The sequence below is a fragment of the Mus pahari genome, chromosome 16, assembly GCF_900095145.1.
Source record: "Mus pahari chromosome 16, PAHARI_EIJ_v1.1, whole genome shotgun sequence".
Lineage (NCBI taxonomy): Eukaryota > Metazoa > Chordata > Mammalia > Rodentia > Muridae > Mus > Mus pahari.
This window is the reverse complement of record NC_034605.1, coordinates 62,372,609-62,392,352: the sequence shown is the minus strand read 5'-3', so window position 1 is coordinate 62,392,352 and position 19,744 is coordinate 62,372,609. Positions and strand designations below refer to the sequence as shown.

General features: G+C 48.7%; 2 protein-coding genes across 2 annotated transcripts; both read left to right on the top strand.

The window, feature by feature from the left end:
• Positions 1 to 1,693: 1,693 nt before the first annotated feature.
• LOC110334308 (spermatogenesis-associated protein 31D3-like) lies at positions 1,694 to 7,764 on the top strand. The gene is made up of 4 exons (XM_021216132.1): positions 1,694 to 1,918; positions 2,844 to 2,886; positions 3,661 to 3,721; positions 3,838 to 7,764. Exons 1-4 carry the CDS (start codon positions 1,733 to 1,735, stop codon positions 7,604 to 7,606), a joined length of 4,059 nt encoding a protein of 1,352 aa, XP_021071791.1. The 5' UTR covers positions 1,694 to 1,732; the 3' UTR covers positions 7,607 to 7,764.
• A 6,843-nt stretch (positions 7,765 to 14,607) lies between these two features.
• On the top strand, positions 14,608 to 19,744 carry C16H9orf153 (chromosome 16 C9orf153 homolog). The gene is made up of 5 exons (XM_021215191.1): positions 14,608 to 14,672; positions 15,497 to 15,677; positions 17,539 to 17,637; positions 18,182 to 18,674; positions 19,377 to 19,744. Exons 3-5 carry the CDS (start codon positions 17,566 to 17,568, stop codon positions 19,616 to 19,618), a joined length of 807 nt encoding a protein of 268 aa, XP_021070850.1. The 5' UTR covers positions 14,608 to 14,672; positions 15,497 to 15,677; positions 17,539 to 17,565; the 3' UTR covers positions 19,619 to 19,744.

Below are 19,744 nucleotides of genomic sequence, written 5' to 3'. Positions count from 1 at the left end.
CGCCATCACTTTACCTTGACTCCCTCGTGTGCTCTGTCCCTCGTCTCACAGACCCGCGGCCTCCTTTCCCTGCTGCTGCTGTCTGTCCTACCAACACACACCTTTCCTCCACTCGCCCCGCTTCTCCCTCCATTGTCCCTAGAGCACCCCACTCTACAGCCACTGCTTGTGCACCCAGACCCTACTGTTTGTCCAGCATACCTTCGTGACCCTGTGTGCCACATTCCTGACCCCACTCTACCCAGCATGCTGTTCTCCAGCTCAAAGTCTACCCACTGAGTCCCGTTTTCTGGATCCCCCTAGCGGACCCACTTCATACTATTCTGGCATCTCCTGGCCACGCTGGTCCAGACCTTCTAGTGAGCGTCCACCTTCCTGTGCTCAGTGTTCCCCACCTGGCCATAGTCTACCTACTGAGCAACGACCTCCAGTGGACCCTACGGCGCCAATTATCCAGTTCCCACTACGCCTTATTCTATCCAAGATGTCTTGTTTGACAAGTCAGTCTAGTCCACTCCAGCCCAGCCTGGCATCAACCCTGTTTTCTCAGCGGCTCCAGCTTTCCCTTACTCCTGAAGCTTAGCATTCTCCGCCCAAATCTCTCCCTCCTCCTGGTCATACTCACCCTAGTCCGCCTCCTGAGTATCTCAGATCTGACTTTCTCGTGAGTCCTTCCACGTGAAGCCAAATTTAAATCACAAACATAAATATAAAATGATTAGAATTAAAATTTCTTGGTATTATTGGAGTAAGTTAATGCTGTGGGTTGACCTGATGCCGTTTGTATTCTGATGTTAATTCTGCTTCCTCAAGAGGGGTTGCCCGCACCACCACCACTAGCCAGTCAATCATGTATTCAGGGTGATCTCATGTGAACCTTCTCCCCATTCTAACTGGTCAATAAAGGCTAGAGCCTGTGATTGGGCAGTGGAGGAGAAAGGAGGGACTGGGGGTTTGGGGAGAGGAGAGAGAGGAGAATGAGAAAGGAGAGAGAGGATGAGAGAAGAGGAGCTGGAGCTGAACCACATGGTCGGGAGAAACTGCAAGTGCCAAAGGGTTCTCATAGCTGGGGAGTAAGTCAGTACAGAACTATATTTGCCCGATCTAGGCACATAGCTTATAAATATAACTAGATTGTGTTTTTTAATACAGGTTTATTGGAGTTACAAATTCCTGCAACCAGTTTACTTTTTCCTGATTGGTGAAGCTTTATGAGTGTTGAGTACCCATTCTGTGTGACACACACAGGCATGTGCACATATCCTTTGGCCAATTGGGGATAATTTGTGAAAAGTCAGTTTTGTGATTTGATTCTGCCCCTCTAATTAAAGACATTACAAGCTGATTCATACAGCAAACTTACTGGCATTTGGAAAGAAGATGTGTAAAAGAACTTTGAGTCACGGACCCATGTTAAGGGAAGGGACAGCCATTGTGTACGTAACATCTGTATGATGACATTACTGTCCGGGGATCCCAGGCACCATGTGGTCCCAGCACAGCTGAGGGCCACATCAAGTTCTCCCAACAGCAAGGGAAACTGGGAGCAGCAGGGCTGGGCAGAGGGCTCTGAGGANCTCCTGGGGGTGGGGGAAGGGCTGGAGACACACCCTCCTCCCCACCCTCAGAAAGCCTTGTGACTCTCCCCTGCTCTGTGAGGTAGGCCTGGGACTTTAGTCAAGCTCATGAACCCTCAGCCTCAGACACCTCAGGCAGCCATGCTGTTGCTACCATGGAGAAGATTCTCTCATCTCTGAATGGCCTCACTGAGACATGGCTGACCCTTGGCTCAGCTTCCTACCACATAGACCTCAGCTACACTCTTCTGAGTGGGCTGGGGCTACTGCTTCTGTACATCTCATACCTGATATTGAAACTGCTTATTCACTTGCTGTGGAGAAAGAAATACACCCCAAAGGTAAGGAAGGATGGTGAGTTCCCAAGAGAGGCTCTTCACTGCTGGGCTGGAGCTCTGTCCTCTGGCTGTGGGGTGAGCTTGGCTGTCAGAGGGATGTCTGAGATGAGTGAGTGAGGAGAGGGGAGGAGAGGAGAGGAGAGGAGAGGAGAGGAAAGGAGAGGGGAGGGGATGGGGGCAGGGAGGAGAGGGGAGGAGAGGGGATGGGAAGAAGGGAGGAGAGGAGAGGAGGGGAGAGGAGAGGGGGTGGAGGAGAGAAGAGAGGAGGGGTTGGGGAAGGAGAGAGAAAAGGGGGGAGGAGGAGAGGAGAGGGGAAAGGAGAGGAGGGGGGATGGAGAGGGGAGAATAAGAGAGGTATGAGAGGGAGGACTAAGGTTCCCTTCTGGAGCCCACATTCACCTTCTTATCTGTGTGTGGCTGAAGTTTCCAGGACGAAGTAGGAAACTGGTCCTAGTGGCTTGGCTCCAGTCTTTGGGTTCTGGGGATGAGACCAGCCTCTCCTGACAGTGGATCCCATGATCCACTCCCGCATCACCTGTCCCTTCCCCTATCCTCCTCCATGATGAACTGTCAGGATCACCGTGCTGCATGTTGAAGGCCTCTGATTAGAGCCTGGTGCATGGTCATTAGCTTCACACACAGCCCTTGGAGAGAGCAGAGATGTCAATGCTGGCTCCAGACTCCATGCTATCAAAAAGACTTTGTGTTGAGACCTCCAAGTGTGGACTTCATCGTAGTCTCCTCTACTTTCCCAAGAGAGAAAAGCAATGAAAATAAGTGATTACTTCTAAAGTTAGTAAAATGAATGCATAAATCCCATTTATTCAATAGACCTCAGGATAATGTGGTTAGGAGTTCTAAATATATAACAAAGAGAAGCAGTACAAAGACGGCTCACATGCTCACCGCGTTTCTCTTTTCTTTACAGCGGCAGAGCAGCATTAGGCGCAAAAAAAGGAAAGCATTTAAACGTAGGTGTCCACCTATTACCGTCACCATCCCAGCGTCCCCCTGACGTCCTTTCTATGAAGTTTCAGGTCCATGATTTGAAGATGTCACTCCTGAGACTCCGATTCACAAGATCAACCCAAGATAGAGCTGAGTCCCCTCTACTCCCCCATGCTTGAAGCAGTGGGCACAGCATCTCAGAACATGGAGATCTGTCCTCTGGCTGTGGGATGAGCATGGAGATGGGCACGGCCCTTCGGGGATCTTGTGGGATGTGTAGGCGGGTACTGGCTGCTTTGACGTTTCTTGCAGTGGTTTTGAGAGGCACTCGAAACAACACAGGGGTCGAAACAACACAGGGGATGGGGGAGGGATTAGCAAATGAGCTGCGTGCACATGTACACACACACACACACACACACACACACACCCCACGAGCATCCTAAGTTTTCCCACAGAGCACTTGTCACCATCTGCAGGTTCTCCTATGTACCTTTCTTCCGTTTTAAACGACCTAGATATTTAGTGTGTGATGGGTGTTTCCTTGCGAGTACGTCTGGGTATCACAGCCCTTAGAGGTCATAAGACGGCATCCGCTGTCCTATCATTGGACCCAAAGGTTGTTGTGAGCCACCATGTGGGTTCCGAGGACTGAACCCGAGTCCTCTAGAAGAATCTCAAGTGCTTTTAACCACTGAGCCATCTCTCCAGCCCCTTGAATGTCTTTCTGAAAGGCCCACCTCATGAGCCTCTGTCTCTACCCTCCTTCTGGAGTACATGTGTTCTCCATTTTCCAGGGAGGAGAGTTGGCCAGAGAGACCCTGAGGAAGGAAGGAAGCTGCAGACAGTCCTACAAAGGTGACCCGTTCCCCTCCTGCCCTGGCCCCTCCCCTCAGCTCTCTACCCTGGCCCACAGGCTTGCCTTTTCACATGCTCCACTTGGCTAAAGCTCTGACTTTTCTCTCTCCTTACAGTCCAGGCAAGCCATACGATCCCACGGTCTTTCGGCAACTGCTATGTCCAGATCCCCTCTGTCGCGTATGTAACAAAGCAAGCACTCAGGTCAGGCACCTGCTCTCTCAGGCTCCCCTGGGAGATGGTGCTGCCTCGGTGTCCTCTTTGCCATCTACAGCTCCCCTGACGGAGGCCTCGCTGGCTCTATCCCCCCACTTTCCTGCAAACCAACCAGGATACCCAGCTCCAGAAGTTCCTCCCCACACTTCTCTCTCCATCCTCTCCAAGGACCAAATCACTCCTCTGGATGGTGTCTCTTCTCCCATACCACTCAGCGCCTCTCTGTCACCACAAGCTGCTGCCTCCTTAAACCCTGCAGTGTTACTGGCCCACACCCCACGAAGAACGCTTGCCTCTTTTCCACACCTACATCCAAATGCCACTCGGGAAGCACAGTTAGCTCTCCAAGCAGAGGTTCCCCAGCCTCCTGTGGAAAGCCCTAGGGAGTGGTCTCCCAGTGTCTCAACTGCCAACAGCACCGTCTATGAACCAGCATCCTCCCGGCCACCGGCCACTGCTGAAGGCCAGTCCCTGACAGATTTGGCACATGTTATTAGCCATCAGCCTCCTCCATCAGACTCCTATGCTTCTCAGGGCTCATACCAGGGACTCACAAAGGCCTATGCTGTGGAGCCTGCGGACCGTTTGTCTCCCAGCCCCGATGTCTTAGCACTCTTCACGAAGCAAGCGGAAGGGGATGCTGATGGCACTGTGTATAAACTTAAAAAGGAGAAAGCAGTATCTTTTTTAATGCCATCAAACACTTCAGGGGAAATCTCGGCATCCACTGCTGGGCTAGAAAACCTGGAAGTCTCCCACCTCTTGGGTAATGAACAGGGAAAGCCAGAGGGCCCCCACCTACTCCAGCAGCCCCCTCATCTGAAGAACTGTGAAGACCAGTCAGAGACAAAGGACACCCAGCTCTTCTGGGGTCTCCCTTTTCTCCACAGTGAGTCCCTGAAACATGAGGCTGCCAACACAGGTAAGAGTTACCCAGGAAGGGACTATTTCAACAACGTGGCTAAGGCCTCCACAGGTGGAGATTCTTCCAACCTTACTTACCCCATACCTCTGCCCTTGCCCGAGAGTGACCAACAAGGGCAGATCGTACTTCAGTCTCAGATCAAATCTGACTCCCTCGCCAACTCTAAGGCCCAGCCTCAACCCCTAAGCCAATTCCCGCCACCCTCTCCTCAATCCCAGCTTAGGATATGTGGGGTACGTTTCCATAGCCTGAAGAATGAGGCACAGACTCTCACCCCATGTGAAATTCAACAGCTGGAATACAACCTATTGCAAAAAGCGCTGCAAAGTTTCTTGGGTTTACCCACTCTAACCCCAAGATTCCAAGAAGGCGTCTGTTCCCCACCTCCTAAAATCTCCTCGACCAGAAATCCATCCAAGGTCCATGCTCCCAAGACAATCCAACCTGGAGACTTCCCCCTCAGCCATACACTTGAGAGGAAACTCGAACATCATCTTCGAAAGAGACTCATCCAACGCCACTGGGGCTTGCCCCACAGGATCCTGGAGTCTCTGTCATTCATGAGTCCTCATTCAGAAACTCCTGAGGCCCCCAAACCAAGGGACACCCATGGACTCTCATGGGCCTCTCTATATAAGTTTAATGACAATAAAAACCTACCAAGCTTTGGGGTAAGCCAGTCGGGAGGGTCCCTTAAAAAGCCCTTAGAGATTCACCCTCCGGAGGATAAAGACATCAATGTTCAGAGACACTGTCCAGGGATAAGCCAAAGAGATCCCATACAATGTAAGTCCTGTGGAGCTACGAAGAGCAGTATACATTCGATTTCTGAGACAGACCCAGAACTTCAGCCAGGGAATATGTCTGGAAAATTTTCAAAGGCTTCATGGGTCAAACAGTGCCAGAAAGAATGTGAAACTTTCCTGCAAAAACAACTGGGCAAGAACACTCGAGAAATTAGTGGGAGTGAGATGCCTAGTGCTGTGGACAGCTCAAGGCGTTCTCTGAACAGGACACAGCCTCCACCTGAGACCTGCCCCAGAAAGATGACACCGTTGCCATGTGAGGACGACGCACGGACGAGGCACCCCCACAGCTTAGCGCTTAGTCCTAGCAAAGAGAAGACGCTGGAAGAACACATCACAGCCTTCCGCAGGAGGATGGCATTTGGCCTCCCCAAAAGGGTTGAAGAGTCCTTAGAGTCTGACCTCACAAAAGCAGAGCCATCTTATCCTTTCCCTCAGGCCCACGTTCAAGCCCACGACGTTTCTGGAGCAGACTCTGCCGAGTCCTCCAGGTCCCTCCGGAGAAACACTACTGGAGATAGAATGTGGACAGTGAATCCAGTCCCCACCCAACAGAGGCCTCTCCCTGCTGCCTCGCTGGTGGGCCACAGCCAGCCAGCCTCTGAGAACAAGAAGGTGGGTGTAGATAGAGACCTTAGCGTAGTCCCAAGGGGCAGAGAGCCGACCCAGCCCTGGACACCCAGGGGGGCAGACAAAGGTGACCTGCAGCAGCCTGGACCACACAATAGCTCTGGCCCAGAGCTGCCCATGAGCCCAGGTGGGCCAACTCATGAGAGACTGGCTTCCAGCACCAACACACAGGGGTCTCAGGGAGAAAGGAGGAGCTGGGAAGACGGCTCCGAGGCTGAGGGCTCCACAGAGCTACATGAAGGAGAGCAACTCCCCGGTCTTCACCCACAGTCCACTAAGAGCTTGAAAGGCACCCAAGGCCTGTGCTCCCCAGGGAGCCCTGTGACTGCATGTCAGTCCCCACAGGGAATGTCAGTTCCCCACAACTCTGAGAGCCCTGACTCTAAAAGTCAGGAGTCCACGGAAGTCCTGCTGAACTCAGAGGGCGGGACACACATCCAGGTGCCAGACCTGTCTGCCATGCCCTCTGCCCCACAAGATATGACTGCCAAACCCCAGGGCCCCTCTGGTGGGGACATGGCAGTTTCTCAGGTGCTGCATGTGCACTTACCCACTGCGGGCATCAGCATGGAGTCGCGGCAGGGTCCCTGGGTCCCTGCATATGTCTCAGGCAAGAGCAAGAACAAGGACTGCCTGCCTGCTGCCAGGGGATTGCCACAGCTGGCAACTGAGGCAGGAAAGCTTGGGGGAGGGGATGCAGGCTTAGGGACATCCCAGACCAGAGGGAAGGGACACTGTGTTCAGGCCAGGTCACCAGAGGAGACACAAGGACTCACATCCTCCCCAGCACTGTCACCTAAGAGTCAGCCTCAGGAAAATCAGTTCACCAGCCAGGTGAAGGGCTTCTGGCAGAGGCTGTCCCCTGGGAAGAAGCACAAAGGACAGGAGAAGTCCCTGGCCAAGGNCTGCTCTCCATTAGCATCTGGGAAGGGCACAAGCCCCATCAATGGGAGATATGAGTTTTGTGGGAACCCTGAAGCTCAGAACTGTGTGAGGGAGCCTGGGATGGTCCTGAGGAAGCAGCTGGGGCATAGGCATGAGACAGTCACCCCCTGTCCCCAGGCACCTGTGTCTCCCCTCATGTGGTCTGAAGGAGCCCAGCAGGAGGTGCCCCTGCAGACTCAGGGAGAGCCTGTCCAGAGGCTGCCCCACTTGTGCTGCAGAGCCACCTGCTCTCAAGTGCCAAGGACTGAGTCCTGCAGCCCAGGACAGGGGCAGACAGCCCCTGAGAGGTGTGGCCCTACAGGAAGAGCTAAGAGGGTGGAGACCTCCCCTGTGCATGCTTCTCCACCAAAGCCCCCTCTGTAGGCATGAAGTTGGCTGGGAGCCTCTGGCTACCCCTCTCTGTGTGGAGGGCACTGTTGGGAGGTTTGTTTCCATTAATCAAAGGAAAAGAAAAGATTTTCAAGGGCATATGTTTGTACTGACAATAGTCTTATTCCTTTGCTAATAAATTTTCTGTAAATGTGTGTGTGTGTGTGTGTGTGTGTGTGTGTGTGTGTGTGTGTGTATGTGTGTGTGTCAGCCCCTGGGTGGCAGAGGATTTATATAACAAGGCTTATGCTTAAGAAACAGGACTCTAGGGGCTGAGAGATGGCTCAGTGGTTAAGAGCTCTGACTGCTCTTAGAGAGGTCCTGAGTTCATTTCCCAGAAAACGCATGGTGGCTCACAACCACCTGTACTGGAATTGATGCCCTCTTCTGGTACTCATATGCATAAAATAAATCTGAAAGAAAGAAAAAGAAAGAGAAAAAGAAAAAGAAAGAAAGGAAGGAAGGAAGGAAGGAAGGAAGGAAGGAAGGAAGGAAGGAAGGAAGGGGACACTAGAGCCTCCCATGGCTCTTATTGAAAGCGTGATCCACTTCCTACATCTTACTGTAACCTCAATAACACAATGTGACTGACCACGCCCTCCCTCTATTGTCCCATATTCTTGGAAATTTTTTGTATGAGGTTGTTCCATATTTTTGTATGAGGTTATCCTTGCCTGACCAGGACATACGGTGACTTTCACAGTTTTGGAACAGCTGTTAGTGATCTAAGATGTACCTTGTGAGTGCTCTGTCTGGTCCTGAGTCGAACTATGTATAATGATAGAAGTTAAACAGGAGGCATCTCCCTCCTGCTACGCACACTCACTGGTGGAACACACCTACCAGAATATCTCGTGGGAATGACTTCCTTTTCCACTTATTTCTTCAGGCTATATAGAAGATCGATCGTTCTTTAAGTCAAATTGTGACTCTGCCTTCAATGGGAGGAATGTCCCCCAGGCAACCAGCTCATTTTCACACTGATAAAGCACCCAAGCAAAGGACCGCATGAGTGGGGGTCCATCTGAGCAAGATGTAAATAGGTGAATGAGCTTGCTGTGCAAGCTCTCAGATCTCATCCTGAGATCCCAACAACACAATACTTTCACTGAACTGCCTGATCCATTCCGTTGGCATTTTCTCGAGGTCGCTAACGATACCACAGAGCTTTCTGGTGTCCAAGTATGAGCATCAGTAACTCGGTCAGCCTGTGCCAGGCCTCAGTCCTTATTTCAGGGAAGGTGATACAACGGCTGCCATCCATGCTCAATGAGGACGCATACTTAGTGTACTGGCTGGTTGTGTGTGTCAAACTTGACACAGGCTGGAGTTATCACAGAGAAAGGAGCTTCAGTTGGGGAAGTGTATCCATGAGATCTAACTGTAAGGCATTTTCTCAATTAGTGATCAAGCTGGGAAGGGCCCCTTGTATGTGGTGTAATCTCTGGGCTGGTAGTCTTGGCTTCTATAAGAAAGCAAGCTGAGCAAGCCAGGGGAAGCAAGCCAGTTAGTAACATCCCTCCAGGCCTCTGCATCAGCTCCTGCTTCCTGCCCTGCTTGAGTTCCAGTCCTGACTTTGATGATAAACAGCAACATGGAAGTGTAAGCTGAATAAACCCTTTCCTCCCCAACTTGTTTCTTGGTCATGACGTTTGTACAGGAATAGAAACCCTGACTAAGGCAGTGTGTACACTGCACGTGATGACACCTTGATCTGCATAGAACCACAGAATTCTGTCTCACCTGCAGTTCAAGTTTCTCTAGTGAAGCAAGCACAGATTCCATGGGTTAACGTGTTCTTCTCACCCAAATTCCACAACATTCTGCCTTTTTACATGCATGTCTCAAGGGAAGAAGGCGACAAAAATGCCAGGCAAGATGCCAGGATTTGTGTGTATTTCCACAGTGGGACTGTCTTGCAGATGTTAAAACAAATATTTCCACAGCTACTCCAGTCTACTGTCTCTTCATATCCTCTTTCCGGGGTGTGTCACCAGTCATTGCGGGGACAGAGTCACAGGGCATCAGAGAGAGCGCTGAGTGGGCAGAGGCTCCAGAGGGCACAGAACTGCAGGGTACATGTAAGACCCACTTATCCACGTAGCCAGTCGAGCCAATGATTTGCCTTGCCACTCCTCCTCCATCTGTCATCCAGCCTGTCACCTGTGCTGCCATTCAGTCATGCTCCAGTCCTGGGACATCACCAGAAGCTGTGTCCCTCTTCTGGAGATCCTGGCCTTTGACTTCTCCCTGCATATGCTCACATGGAACTAAATCCTTTCAAATCCTTCTCAGTGATATTTCTATTTCCTGTTCTAACCACAAGGCTTTCAGCCCCATTTCCTTCCCCTTAAGGAAGGTCTCAAGAGATTTCAGGCAGGAAACATTCACCCAGCAGCCTCTGTTCCTTTTGGAGGAAGGCGAGTAAAACCTCAGGACCTGGCGTCACCCAGAGACATAAGGGAATCATTCTGACAGGAAACTAGAACAAGCTTCCAGTTGTCCATAAGGGAAGAACCCCCTGAAGTCTGGTACTTCATTCAGAAAAGACACAGGGCAGGGTTATTGGTTCTTTTTTGGTGTGTGTTAAAAATGCCTGCTTACCCCATAGGACAGGACTGGTGGAGAGATGGCTCAGTGGTTAAGAGCACTACCTGCCCTTCCAGAGGTCCTGAGTTCAATTCCCAGCAACCACATGGTGGCTCACAACCATCTGTAATGGGAGCCAATGCTCTCTTCTGGTGTGTCTGAAGACAGCGACAGTGCACTCACATACACATACATCATCCAGAGACTGCCCCACCTGGGGATCCATCCCATATACAATCACCAAACCCAGACACTATTGTGGATGCTAAGAAGTGCTTGCTGACAGGAGCCTGATATATCTGTCTCCTGAGAGGCTCTGCCAGTGCCTGACAAATAGAGAGATGGATGCTCTCAGCCACCCACTGGACTGAGTACAAGGTCCCCAATGGAGGAGCTAGAGAAAGGACCGAAGGAGCTGAAGGAGCTTGCAGCCCCATAGGGGGAACATCAATATGAACCAACCAGTAACCCCCATAGCTCCCAGGGTCTAAACCACCAACCAAAGAGTACACATGAAGGGACCCATGGCTCTAGCTGCACATGTAGCAGAGGATGGCCTTTTTGACATCAATGGGAGGAGAGGCCCTTGGTCCTGAGAAGGCTCAATGCCCCAGTGTGGAGGAATGCCAGGACAGGGAAGCAGGAGTGGGTGTGTTGGTGAGCAGGGGGAGAGGAGATGGGATAGGGGGTTTTCAGAGGGGGAAACCAGGAAAGGGGAGAACATTTGGAATGTAAATAAAGAAAATATCTAATGAAAAAAGTCTTTAAGTTCTAAAAACAAACAAGCAAACAAAAAACCCCACAAAAATAACTATGCAAAGAATCAACAAAACCAGGAGCTGGTTCTTTGAGAAAACCAACAAGATAGATAAATCCTTAGCCAGACTAACCAGAGGGCACAGAGACAGTATCCTAATGTAAAATCAGAAATGAAAAGAGAGATATAACAATGAAATATATCTTAAAAGAATTATTCTGTCTGCTGAATCTTAACAGTTGAAAATATTAATATCATGTCCTACAAAAATAAAAAATAAAACAACAAAGACCAGAGACCTACGAAGAAGGGGGAGCTTTCTGGGTTGTGTGCCTCATCTTGCCTATGGTCTTACTGTAGCCTCTGAGAGACCAGATGGCATATGGGCAGGAAGCCGGTTCACCTGGGTGAAATCAGAATGAGGAAGAGCTAGCTGCAGGAATGGAGAGAGCCTGACCAAGAGTCATCTCCCAACCCTAAGGCTGTCTATACCTCAGAGCCAAGTGGACGGTCAGGTCCTGTACCCACAAATGATAACCCACTTTCCCAGCCAGAGTTTTAGAATCAGGATGTTTATTGAAGTCTACAACCTCTCTGCGGGTTTGACCCTCTCTGGTCCATCCAGCGCTTGAACGACTCTGACTGGGGAAGTGGGAGGAACAGAAAGCCGAGAACTCACATCATCAGGTGCAGACACAGGAGCAAAACAGGTTTTCCCAGTGCCATTCTACTGCATCTTGTACAGAAAAACACAGAGGACAAGCATTCTGCAGTCAGGTAAATAAGGATGGACAAGATGTTCCTTAAAATGACCCCGACCTCTGGGCTGACTGGTTTTTGTCAATCGATACAAAATGAACATATCCTAGAAGAGAGAATTTTAACTGAGAATACACCTCCATGAGAAAGGCTTGTATATGGATGTGAAAGGGCCCAGCTTGGTGTGGATGGCCAGTCCTGGGCAGGTGCTCCTGGATGGTATATGAAAACAGGCTACATATTGTGGTAAGTCTCCTCCCAAATCTGCCCCAGCAATGAAAACACAACACAGTTAATTTGATTACATGCTGCGCGCCTAGATTGGGCAGATCTACTTCTTCACTAACATCTTCCACAGCTTATGAGACCCTTTAGAACTTATGGTTTCTCCAGGCCATGTGCTTCTGCTCTGCTTTGCTTCTTCCTCCTCCTCTGTATCCTCTCCCTCTTTCATTTTCTCCTTCCTCTCCCTCCCGTTCTGCTCCACCTTCCCTTTTATCTGCCCAATCATCAGCTCTCCTTTATTTTACAGATTAAAGGTGAGAAGCTGGTTTACAGGAAATGAGTGCTGACTCATTCCTTGTTCAGACCCCCTCACAGGAGAACAGATTTAACATCAAATACAATTAGTCCCGGGGCTATAGCAAACCAGTATGTGGTACTTCTCGATGGCCTCTGATTCAGATCTACATTGAGTTGCTGACCTGACTTCGCTCAGTAATGGACTATAACTTATAAGATGGAATAAACCCTTTTGTGAGGGTATGCTCATCCCAGGGCATGATACTATTAGGAGGCGTCACCCTGTTGGAGTGTATCACTGTGTGTGTGGGCTTTAATACTCTCATCTTAGTCACCTGGAAGTGAGGCTTCCACTAGCAGCTTTCAGATGAAGATGTAGAATTCTCAGCTCTGCCTGCACCATGCCTGCCTGGACACTTCCCTGCTCCCCACCTTGATAATAATGGACTGAACCTCTAAATCTGTAAGCAAGTCCCAATTAAATGTGGTCCTTATAAGACTTGCCTTGGTCATGGGTCTGTTCACAGCAGTAAAACCCTAAGATACCTTTCTTCCCCAGCCTGTCTGGTTGCCACGGACTGGCCCCAGTCGGCCTCCTTCAATCCGCAAATAAATAAATAAATAAATAAAATAAAATTTAGGGGTTCCCGTTACAGGCAGGCAAGGAGTTGGCGAGAAAAGGGTGACAAACAGACATGAACACAAGGGAGTGTGGAATCTGAATGTATTTTCTCAAAGCAAGCACCAGTCTTATAATACAGAAGAAAAAGAAGACTAGGGGAATACATCCGGCAAGGTACACTGGTTCTTAACACAAAGCAAAGAAAATGAATACATAAAAAGATGGCGTGAGCCAGGCCCTGCTTACAACTGAGAATAGGAACAACCTTTAATTAAGATCAGCTAAACACAGAAGCCAGGTGAATGCTCTGATACAATGCTAGTCTATTGTTAAACCCACCACCAGGGGTTCTTTAGTAAATATCTGATTATGCTATTCCTCTGGGTCTAGTGAAAAACCTGCACCAGGGGAATTCAGTTCTACTAACCCTTTCATGAATAATACTTCAACCCACCTATTTCCTAGGCCATTGTGTATTCCTGTGTTTGGGTGTGACTCAGCTATTGTTCTAAGTAATTACTATGTAGACTAGCCCTGAGCTTTTCTAGCTCTATTCAAGTAAAATACTGTAAGAAAGCATGCAAGACTCTCCACAATATCGCAGGGACAAATCTGGGGCATTCTAGCTATGGGAATGCCAAGGTTCCAGGAGGCTAAGTTTCCATGAAACTCTATGCCTTGGGACTGCTTCCAGGCTTTCCAGGCCTGTCATGCCAGTCACTACTGGAGTGGATATAGCATTTGGTCATGGCACTTTATCAGAACAACAGACACCATAAGACACCCGACAATGTACATGCAGGGACGGATCCTCTGTGGACTTAGTAAGTCCTGCTACCCAGTCCAGAACACTGGGCCTGGCTCACTTCTCCAACAGCCAGTAAATGATGTCTGCGGCAGACACGAAAACCCAGACACCTCTCATACACAAGGTTAGGTGAACAAATCAAGCCTTCTCAGGAATATGTGCAGCCATGAAGGAGGAAGACCTTTAGATAATGACCTGGAAGATCTTCAGGGTGAATTATCAGAGTAAAACCGAAGTGTAACCACAGCATGTACTGCACACTGTCTATGGAAGCAAGGGAAAGTGACAGAATTATGGTCGTCATGCAGGCCAGTGGTTCCCTAGGGAGGATTTCATTGACATAGCTTAGGAGAGGGATTTATACTGGCATCTAGCACAGGGACTCGCAATACACTCAGATCATAACAAGTTATTACAGTGATGCTGGCAATGGAGAGACCAGAACAGGGCTATACAACTCACCCTACTGCTCACACTGCAAAAGCACTTCAAGGCTCTGGTGTCTCCTTTGCATGTTGACAGCAAGAGCAGGGATAAAGTCTACAGTGAGGAAGTGTAATGTCTCAGTCTCACTTCTGCAATTAAATGCTTGTAGAAGGGCTGGAGAGATGGCTCAGCGGTTAAGAGCACCAACTGCTCTTCCAGAGGTCCTGAGTTCAATTCCCAGCAACCACATGGTGGCTCACAACCATCTGTAATGGGATCTGATGCCCTCTTCTGGTGTTTCTGAAGACATAATACAGTGTATTCATACATACAATAAATAAATAAATAAATAAATATGCTTGTAGAAGAAGTGCTTTTCCACCTTTCACAGTCTACCAAACTCAGCCCCGCCCTTACTGTCAACAGTCACTTCTGTGACTTGAAGGATTTCCAAATGTCACAATGAACAGTGACTTGGGTACTTGCCCTCCACTAAAGCACTGTCATACTCCAGTTGGGCCTGGGGTCTACCAGGTGAATGACACTCAGCCTGGGACTTCAGAGACTACCAACAAAGGTGAACTGTGGGACTCCAAGTGGTAGTGCAGGGATACACATTGTCATGGGGTATTATTGTAATAGAAGGGTGACAGTGGTAAACTAGCCAGGCTGCACCTGTCAGAGGCATGAGAACGAGGCAGGAGCTCAAAGCTACATGGTGAGATGTGGCGATGTTTGGGTCATTACCTCCACAGGGATGAGGACACACTGCCTCTTCTGAGGCTGCTTCAAGAAAGTAGAATCCAGCCGCCATGATTGAGCCTTTACTCTGTCACCACCACCAGCCCTGCCTTAGCTCCTCAGCTCCCTAGGTGTGATGGTTGTATATTCTTGGACCAGGGAGTGGCACCATTTGGAGGTGTGGCCTTGTTGGAATAGGTGTGACCTGGTTGGAGTAGGTGTGGCACTGTGGGTGTGGGCATAAGATCCTCACTCTAGTTGTCTGGAAGTCAGTCTTCCACTAGCAGCTTTTAGATGAAGATGTAGAACTCTCAGCTCCTCCTGTACCATGCCTACCTGGATACTGCCATGCTCCCACCTTGGTGATAATGGACTGAACCTCTGAACCTGTAAGCCAGCCCCAATTAAATGTTGTTTTTATATAAGACTTGCCTTGGTCATGGTGTCTGTTCACAGCAGTAAAACCCTAACTAAGACACTGGGCCTCCTCCATCTTTTCCACATCTGTTCCTATAGATTCTTAGGCATGACTTTGGTCCACTCCCATTGCCTGGGGTCCTCCTTGCCCCATATCCATCATGCAGGTTGTCTAGCCTAATGACCAGAGAGGCTGCAAAGGGATGAGAGTGACACAGTAGAGCTTTCTCTTGTGTTTTCCAGAGCTAGAATTCGTGAGCAAGCTACCTCCTTTGAACCATGATGGAATACAATTTATGAATGAGAAAAGAAGTGTAAGGTCAAACTGGGTTCTAACTTACACTGCAGGAACGAACTCTCCCTGCCACAGCAGGCCTGGCAATCTTAAGGACACCACCCATCCAACCAAGAAGTCCCTAAGCAGGTACAATTCCTGGAGACCACCCATGAAGCTTGGCATCACAATATTAAACATATTGATTCCACATTCACCCTCTCTCCTCCTCTTCCTCTCCCTCTTCTTCCATCTGCTCCTCTCTCCATCCTCCTACTTTTCTTGAATGGGTTTACTCTGAAACCCAGGATCACCTGTACCTTTCTGTCTGTGCTTTCCAAGTGCCCAACTACCTGTGACAGTTTTAATTAGCTAACTTACTTATTTGTATCACAGAGATTGAATCTAAGACATCATGCATGCTAGGCACAGGCATGTGCTTTATCATGGAGCCATACCCCCAGAACTATGCAAATCCTACAGCATGAGATTTTACAGTTTTTGATTCACCCTGTTCTCTCCTACCCTGACTGCCTGCCCCAGACAACATCTTCTCTTCCTTTTCTTCTCCATGCCTGCCTCGTGTTTCAGAACATCAGAAACTTCCATAGGCACACAACATGATTGTAAATGGCACACAGGCCCAAGCCTGCTCCCCGGCCTGTGATTCTAGGCTTGTTTTAAAGCCCTTTAGCCACTTGCCAGTCCTTCTTCACTGCACACATTTTCTCTCCTATAGAAACTACATCCCTGTCTTTATCTCCTATGCAGATGAACTCATACTGTGCAATTAACATTAGGGTTTAGTCTCTAGATTTCATCAGCATGTTTCTCTCTATGTCAGAGAGTTCCTTCAAAATGGAGTTAGAGCCTATCTCAGAACCTGCAGGCTTCCCAACTCCGGACAGCCAGTACCACAAGCCTCTCCATGCTCCTTGTGTCTACTGACTCTTTACTGTGGAGTCTGTCTGTATTTATCACTATGTGATAATCTACCCAAATATAGGGTTTGGCAGGGTGATGTTTCCTCTGTTTGGACTCAGCTTGGATGGTTCTAGTCATCTGGAGGCAGGTCTGAGGCTAAGTTAACCAAATCAGCTTTCTGACGTGTTTACTGGTTGATGCAGGCTTCTGGTCCCACCTGGACTCTCACAAAGAAAAAACATCTCTGCACGGAGGCACAGGCTTTTGAAAATGTGGAGAAAAGCCCAGAAAGCCCCACAGGGCCCAGACAACACCATTTACACCATGTCACTCAAACTGGGCCACTGGTTAGAAGTGGATGCCACACAGAAGACCCACTGGAGTCAGATGTGGGCGTGTACTTAATTTATTGATGCAGGAACTGTGTGAATTCTGGGGCTGTTTCAATTCCACCAATGAAATGGTCATAGCTTTTTTTCTTTTTTTTTGTTATTGTTGTTATGAGCTTTTTTTTCCTCCTAAATGAATACTTTCTCTGGAGAAGGAGGCAAATGAGTCTTTTCTTTAAGTGAAGAAGTATAATCAATCAAAACATTAGGCAAGAAAATAAAGCAGTCCATGCAGTATACTTTGGGCTAAGATTAAAGCCTAGCGTATATTTCTTATGAGAATTTGGAGTGCTAAGACAAAGATGGATAGTTGAAATGTGATTGACTCGACTAACATAAACCAGTAAGAAAACAAACGAAGCATGAAATCGTACAACTTTAAAGTGTCTCAGCTGGGTGTGGTGGCACACCCTTTAATCCCAGCACTCAGGAGGCAGAGGCAGGCNGATTTCTGAGTTNGAGGCCAGCCTGGTCTACAAAGTGAGTTCCAGGACAGCCAGGGCTACACAGAGAAACCCTGTCTCGAAAAANNAAAAAAAAAAAAAAAAAAAAAAAAAAAAAAAAAAAATAAAGTGTCTCGTCTACCACATCCAGAATATGTTGCTAAGTGACAGACACTACAGCACAACTTCTCCTGTCACTCTGTCTGACCTTTGACCTTTGACCCTTGGTTTTGACCTCCTTTGTTCCATTTTCAGGGGCGTGGGGAATCACATCTTAGCACAATGTCCTCCTCCAGACGGAACACTGGGTCGCCACGTGACAGCAGGGGATCGCTGGCTCCCCACCGATGTTTGGTATGAATTTAGAAGCCATGATACCACATGCAGGCGACTTACATTAAAGAACCACATGAGATCAAATCATGAATGCACACAGTTGTGCCTGGGCATTGCCTGGGGCACTGGAGTTTCATTTCAGTGACTTCATGTAAAAGCAGGAACACCTTTATGTGCGTGGGTGCCCTGTCTTATGGACGCCGTGTGTGCTTGGTGCTTACAGAGGCCAGAAGAGGGCGTCAGATGCCTCATCTGGAACTGGAGTTACAGATGGTTGTGAGCCACCATGTGGGTGCTGGGAATCAAGCCTAGGTCTTCTGTGAGAGCAGCCAGTGAGCCAGCTCTCCAGCCCAACAACTTATTTCTTTAGCAATGGTCTTAAAGGATGTATCTTAAATCTGTCTTTTGGATGATGAACCCACCATTCTGCTTCCTGCTCTCCGTGCTACTGATGGGGTTTACTGAGAGAACAGCATCTCGCAAAGAGGAATGCTTCTGTAGAGATAGATTACCGCGTGTTCATTAACCTCATGACTTCCATTCCTTCTCTCCCCCCCCACAGCTGTCAGAATTATATACATCTCTTCAGAATTTTAATAATGAGAACAAGAAATCTAATCTCCAAAAAGTCTGTGGCACATCATTTAGGGAAGCTCAGGAAACCCTTGAGAAAACCCTGAATGGCTTGCCATTGGACAGCTCTGAGACTATGAGTGGCCACGAGCGCCTCCCTGTCATACAGACTAGGGTTAAGAAAACGGAGCAGAAGTCACCATCCATGTCAGATCTACTTCACCAAAGTCTGTTAATGGGTTACATTGCCCCATTGGAACAGGTATACAGCTCCCAGCAGAGACTGGCCCAGGCTGGCATCCCCCCTCCTATGCTCGACTTTCCTTATGATTTAAGGGACGAAGTGCCCATAGTTGCTCCAACACACCACTTCAGGAAAAGGATTCAAAGCACCACATTCCGAAAACTTCTCTTGTCTTCTGTTACCCCAGGCAGGCTGTTCTTGGAAGAAAAATCAGTAAGCCATGTCTGCTCAGAGCCAGGTAATAAAAGAAGCTCACCTGGTGGGGGGTGGGGGTGGGGTACAGACCTCACTGAGAATGTAGGCAGATTTCCAGAGAAGACTGTAAAGCACAGTCTAGGGTTTGAGCTAATGCTGTTGCTGCCTATGGTGGCAATGAAATCAAGGAAAGCATTTTTAAATTTCCATCCTGTGAATGGTAGATATATACCTACTCCAGGGGCCGAGGTAGGATGGCCATTAGTTCAAAGCTAACATGGGCAATTTGGCCTGTGCAATTTATCTAGACCAAACCTGAGAGAGGGAGGGAGAAAGGGAGAGATACAGAGATGCAGAGACACAGAGAGACAGAGAGACACAGAAATGGGCAGGAGGGAGGTAGTCATGATAGAACACTTATCTAGCATGTTCATGGTCTTGAGTTCAACCCTGAGAACCACAAAAGAATAAAATATGAGAATCCAGGGCCGAGACTCACATCCATTATCTGAGAGGTGTCTGTGAGCCATCCTGAGAGAGGCTCCTCAGAGCCCTGACTTGAATGGCCCCTGTTGTACACACCATCGTGTTCCTGCTGTGGTCTCTGGTATTCCATAGAAACTCTAGTTACAAAAAAACAAACAAACAAACAAAACAGAATGGAATGAGCCTCAGCTCACTGGAAATGCATTCTGTCTGTGGAGTGTGCTGTTGTGTGACTCTTTCAAATCATGATTCTTTGTAGGAAAGCAGTTCCTGGACCTGGCAGACCTCCAGTGGAGGTATTTCAAGGGGCTTGCAGTGTGGGGGAAAATGCCCAGGATGTTTTCATTCATGGACATAGAGTTCAACAGTGAGAAGAGATTCGTAGAGAGCCGAGACATGCCTGGCTTTATCTTCCCTCCTCTAGTTCGTAAGACTCTGGTGGTTTATCCTCAGGTGGCGTACGATGATTCGGGACACTATTTTGTCAAATGGAAAGCCTAGTCTACTGAGCTAGTCTGGGTATGGATTGCTGCACTTGGGAACACTGAATCGATGCAAGAGACAGAAAAGCATGCGATCCACTTTTCTATGCAATATCTGCGTAAAGCATACATTAAAATGATTGTG

Coding starts and splice junctions, on each gene's coding strand:
- C16H9orf153 (XM_021215191.1), top strand. CDS start 17,566: ATGTCCTCCTCCAGACGGAACACTGGGTCGCCACGTGACAGCAGGGGA. Junction 17,638..18,181: donor TGGCTCCCCACCGATGTTTG/GTATGAATTTAG, acceptor CCCCCCCCACAG/CTGTCAGAATTATATACATC. Junction 18,675..19,376: donor CCATGTCTGCTCAGAGCCAG/GTAATAAAAGAA, acceptor GATTCTTTGTAG/GAAAGCAGTTCCTGGACCTG.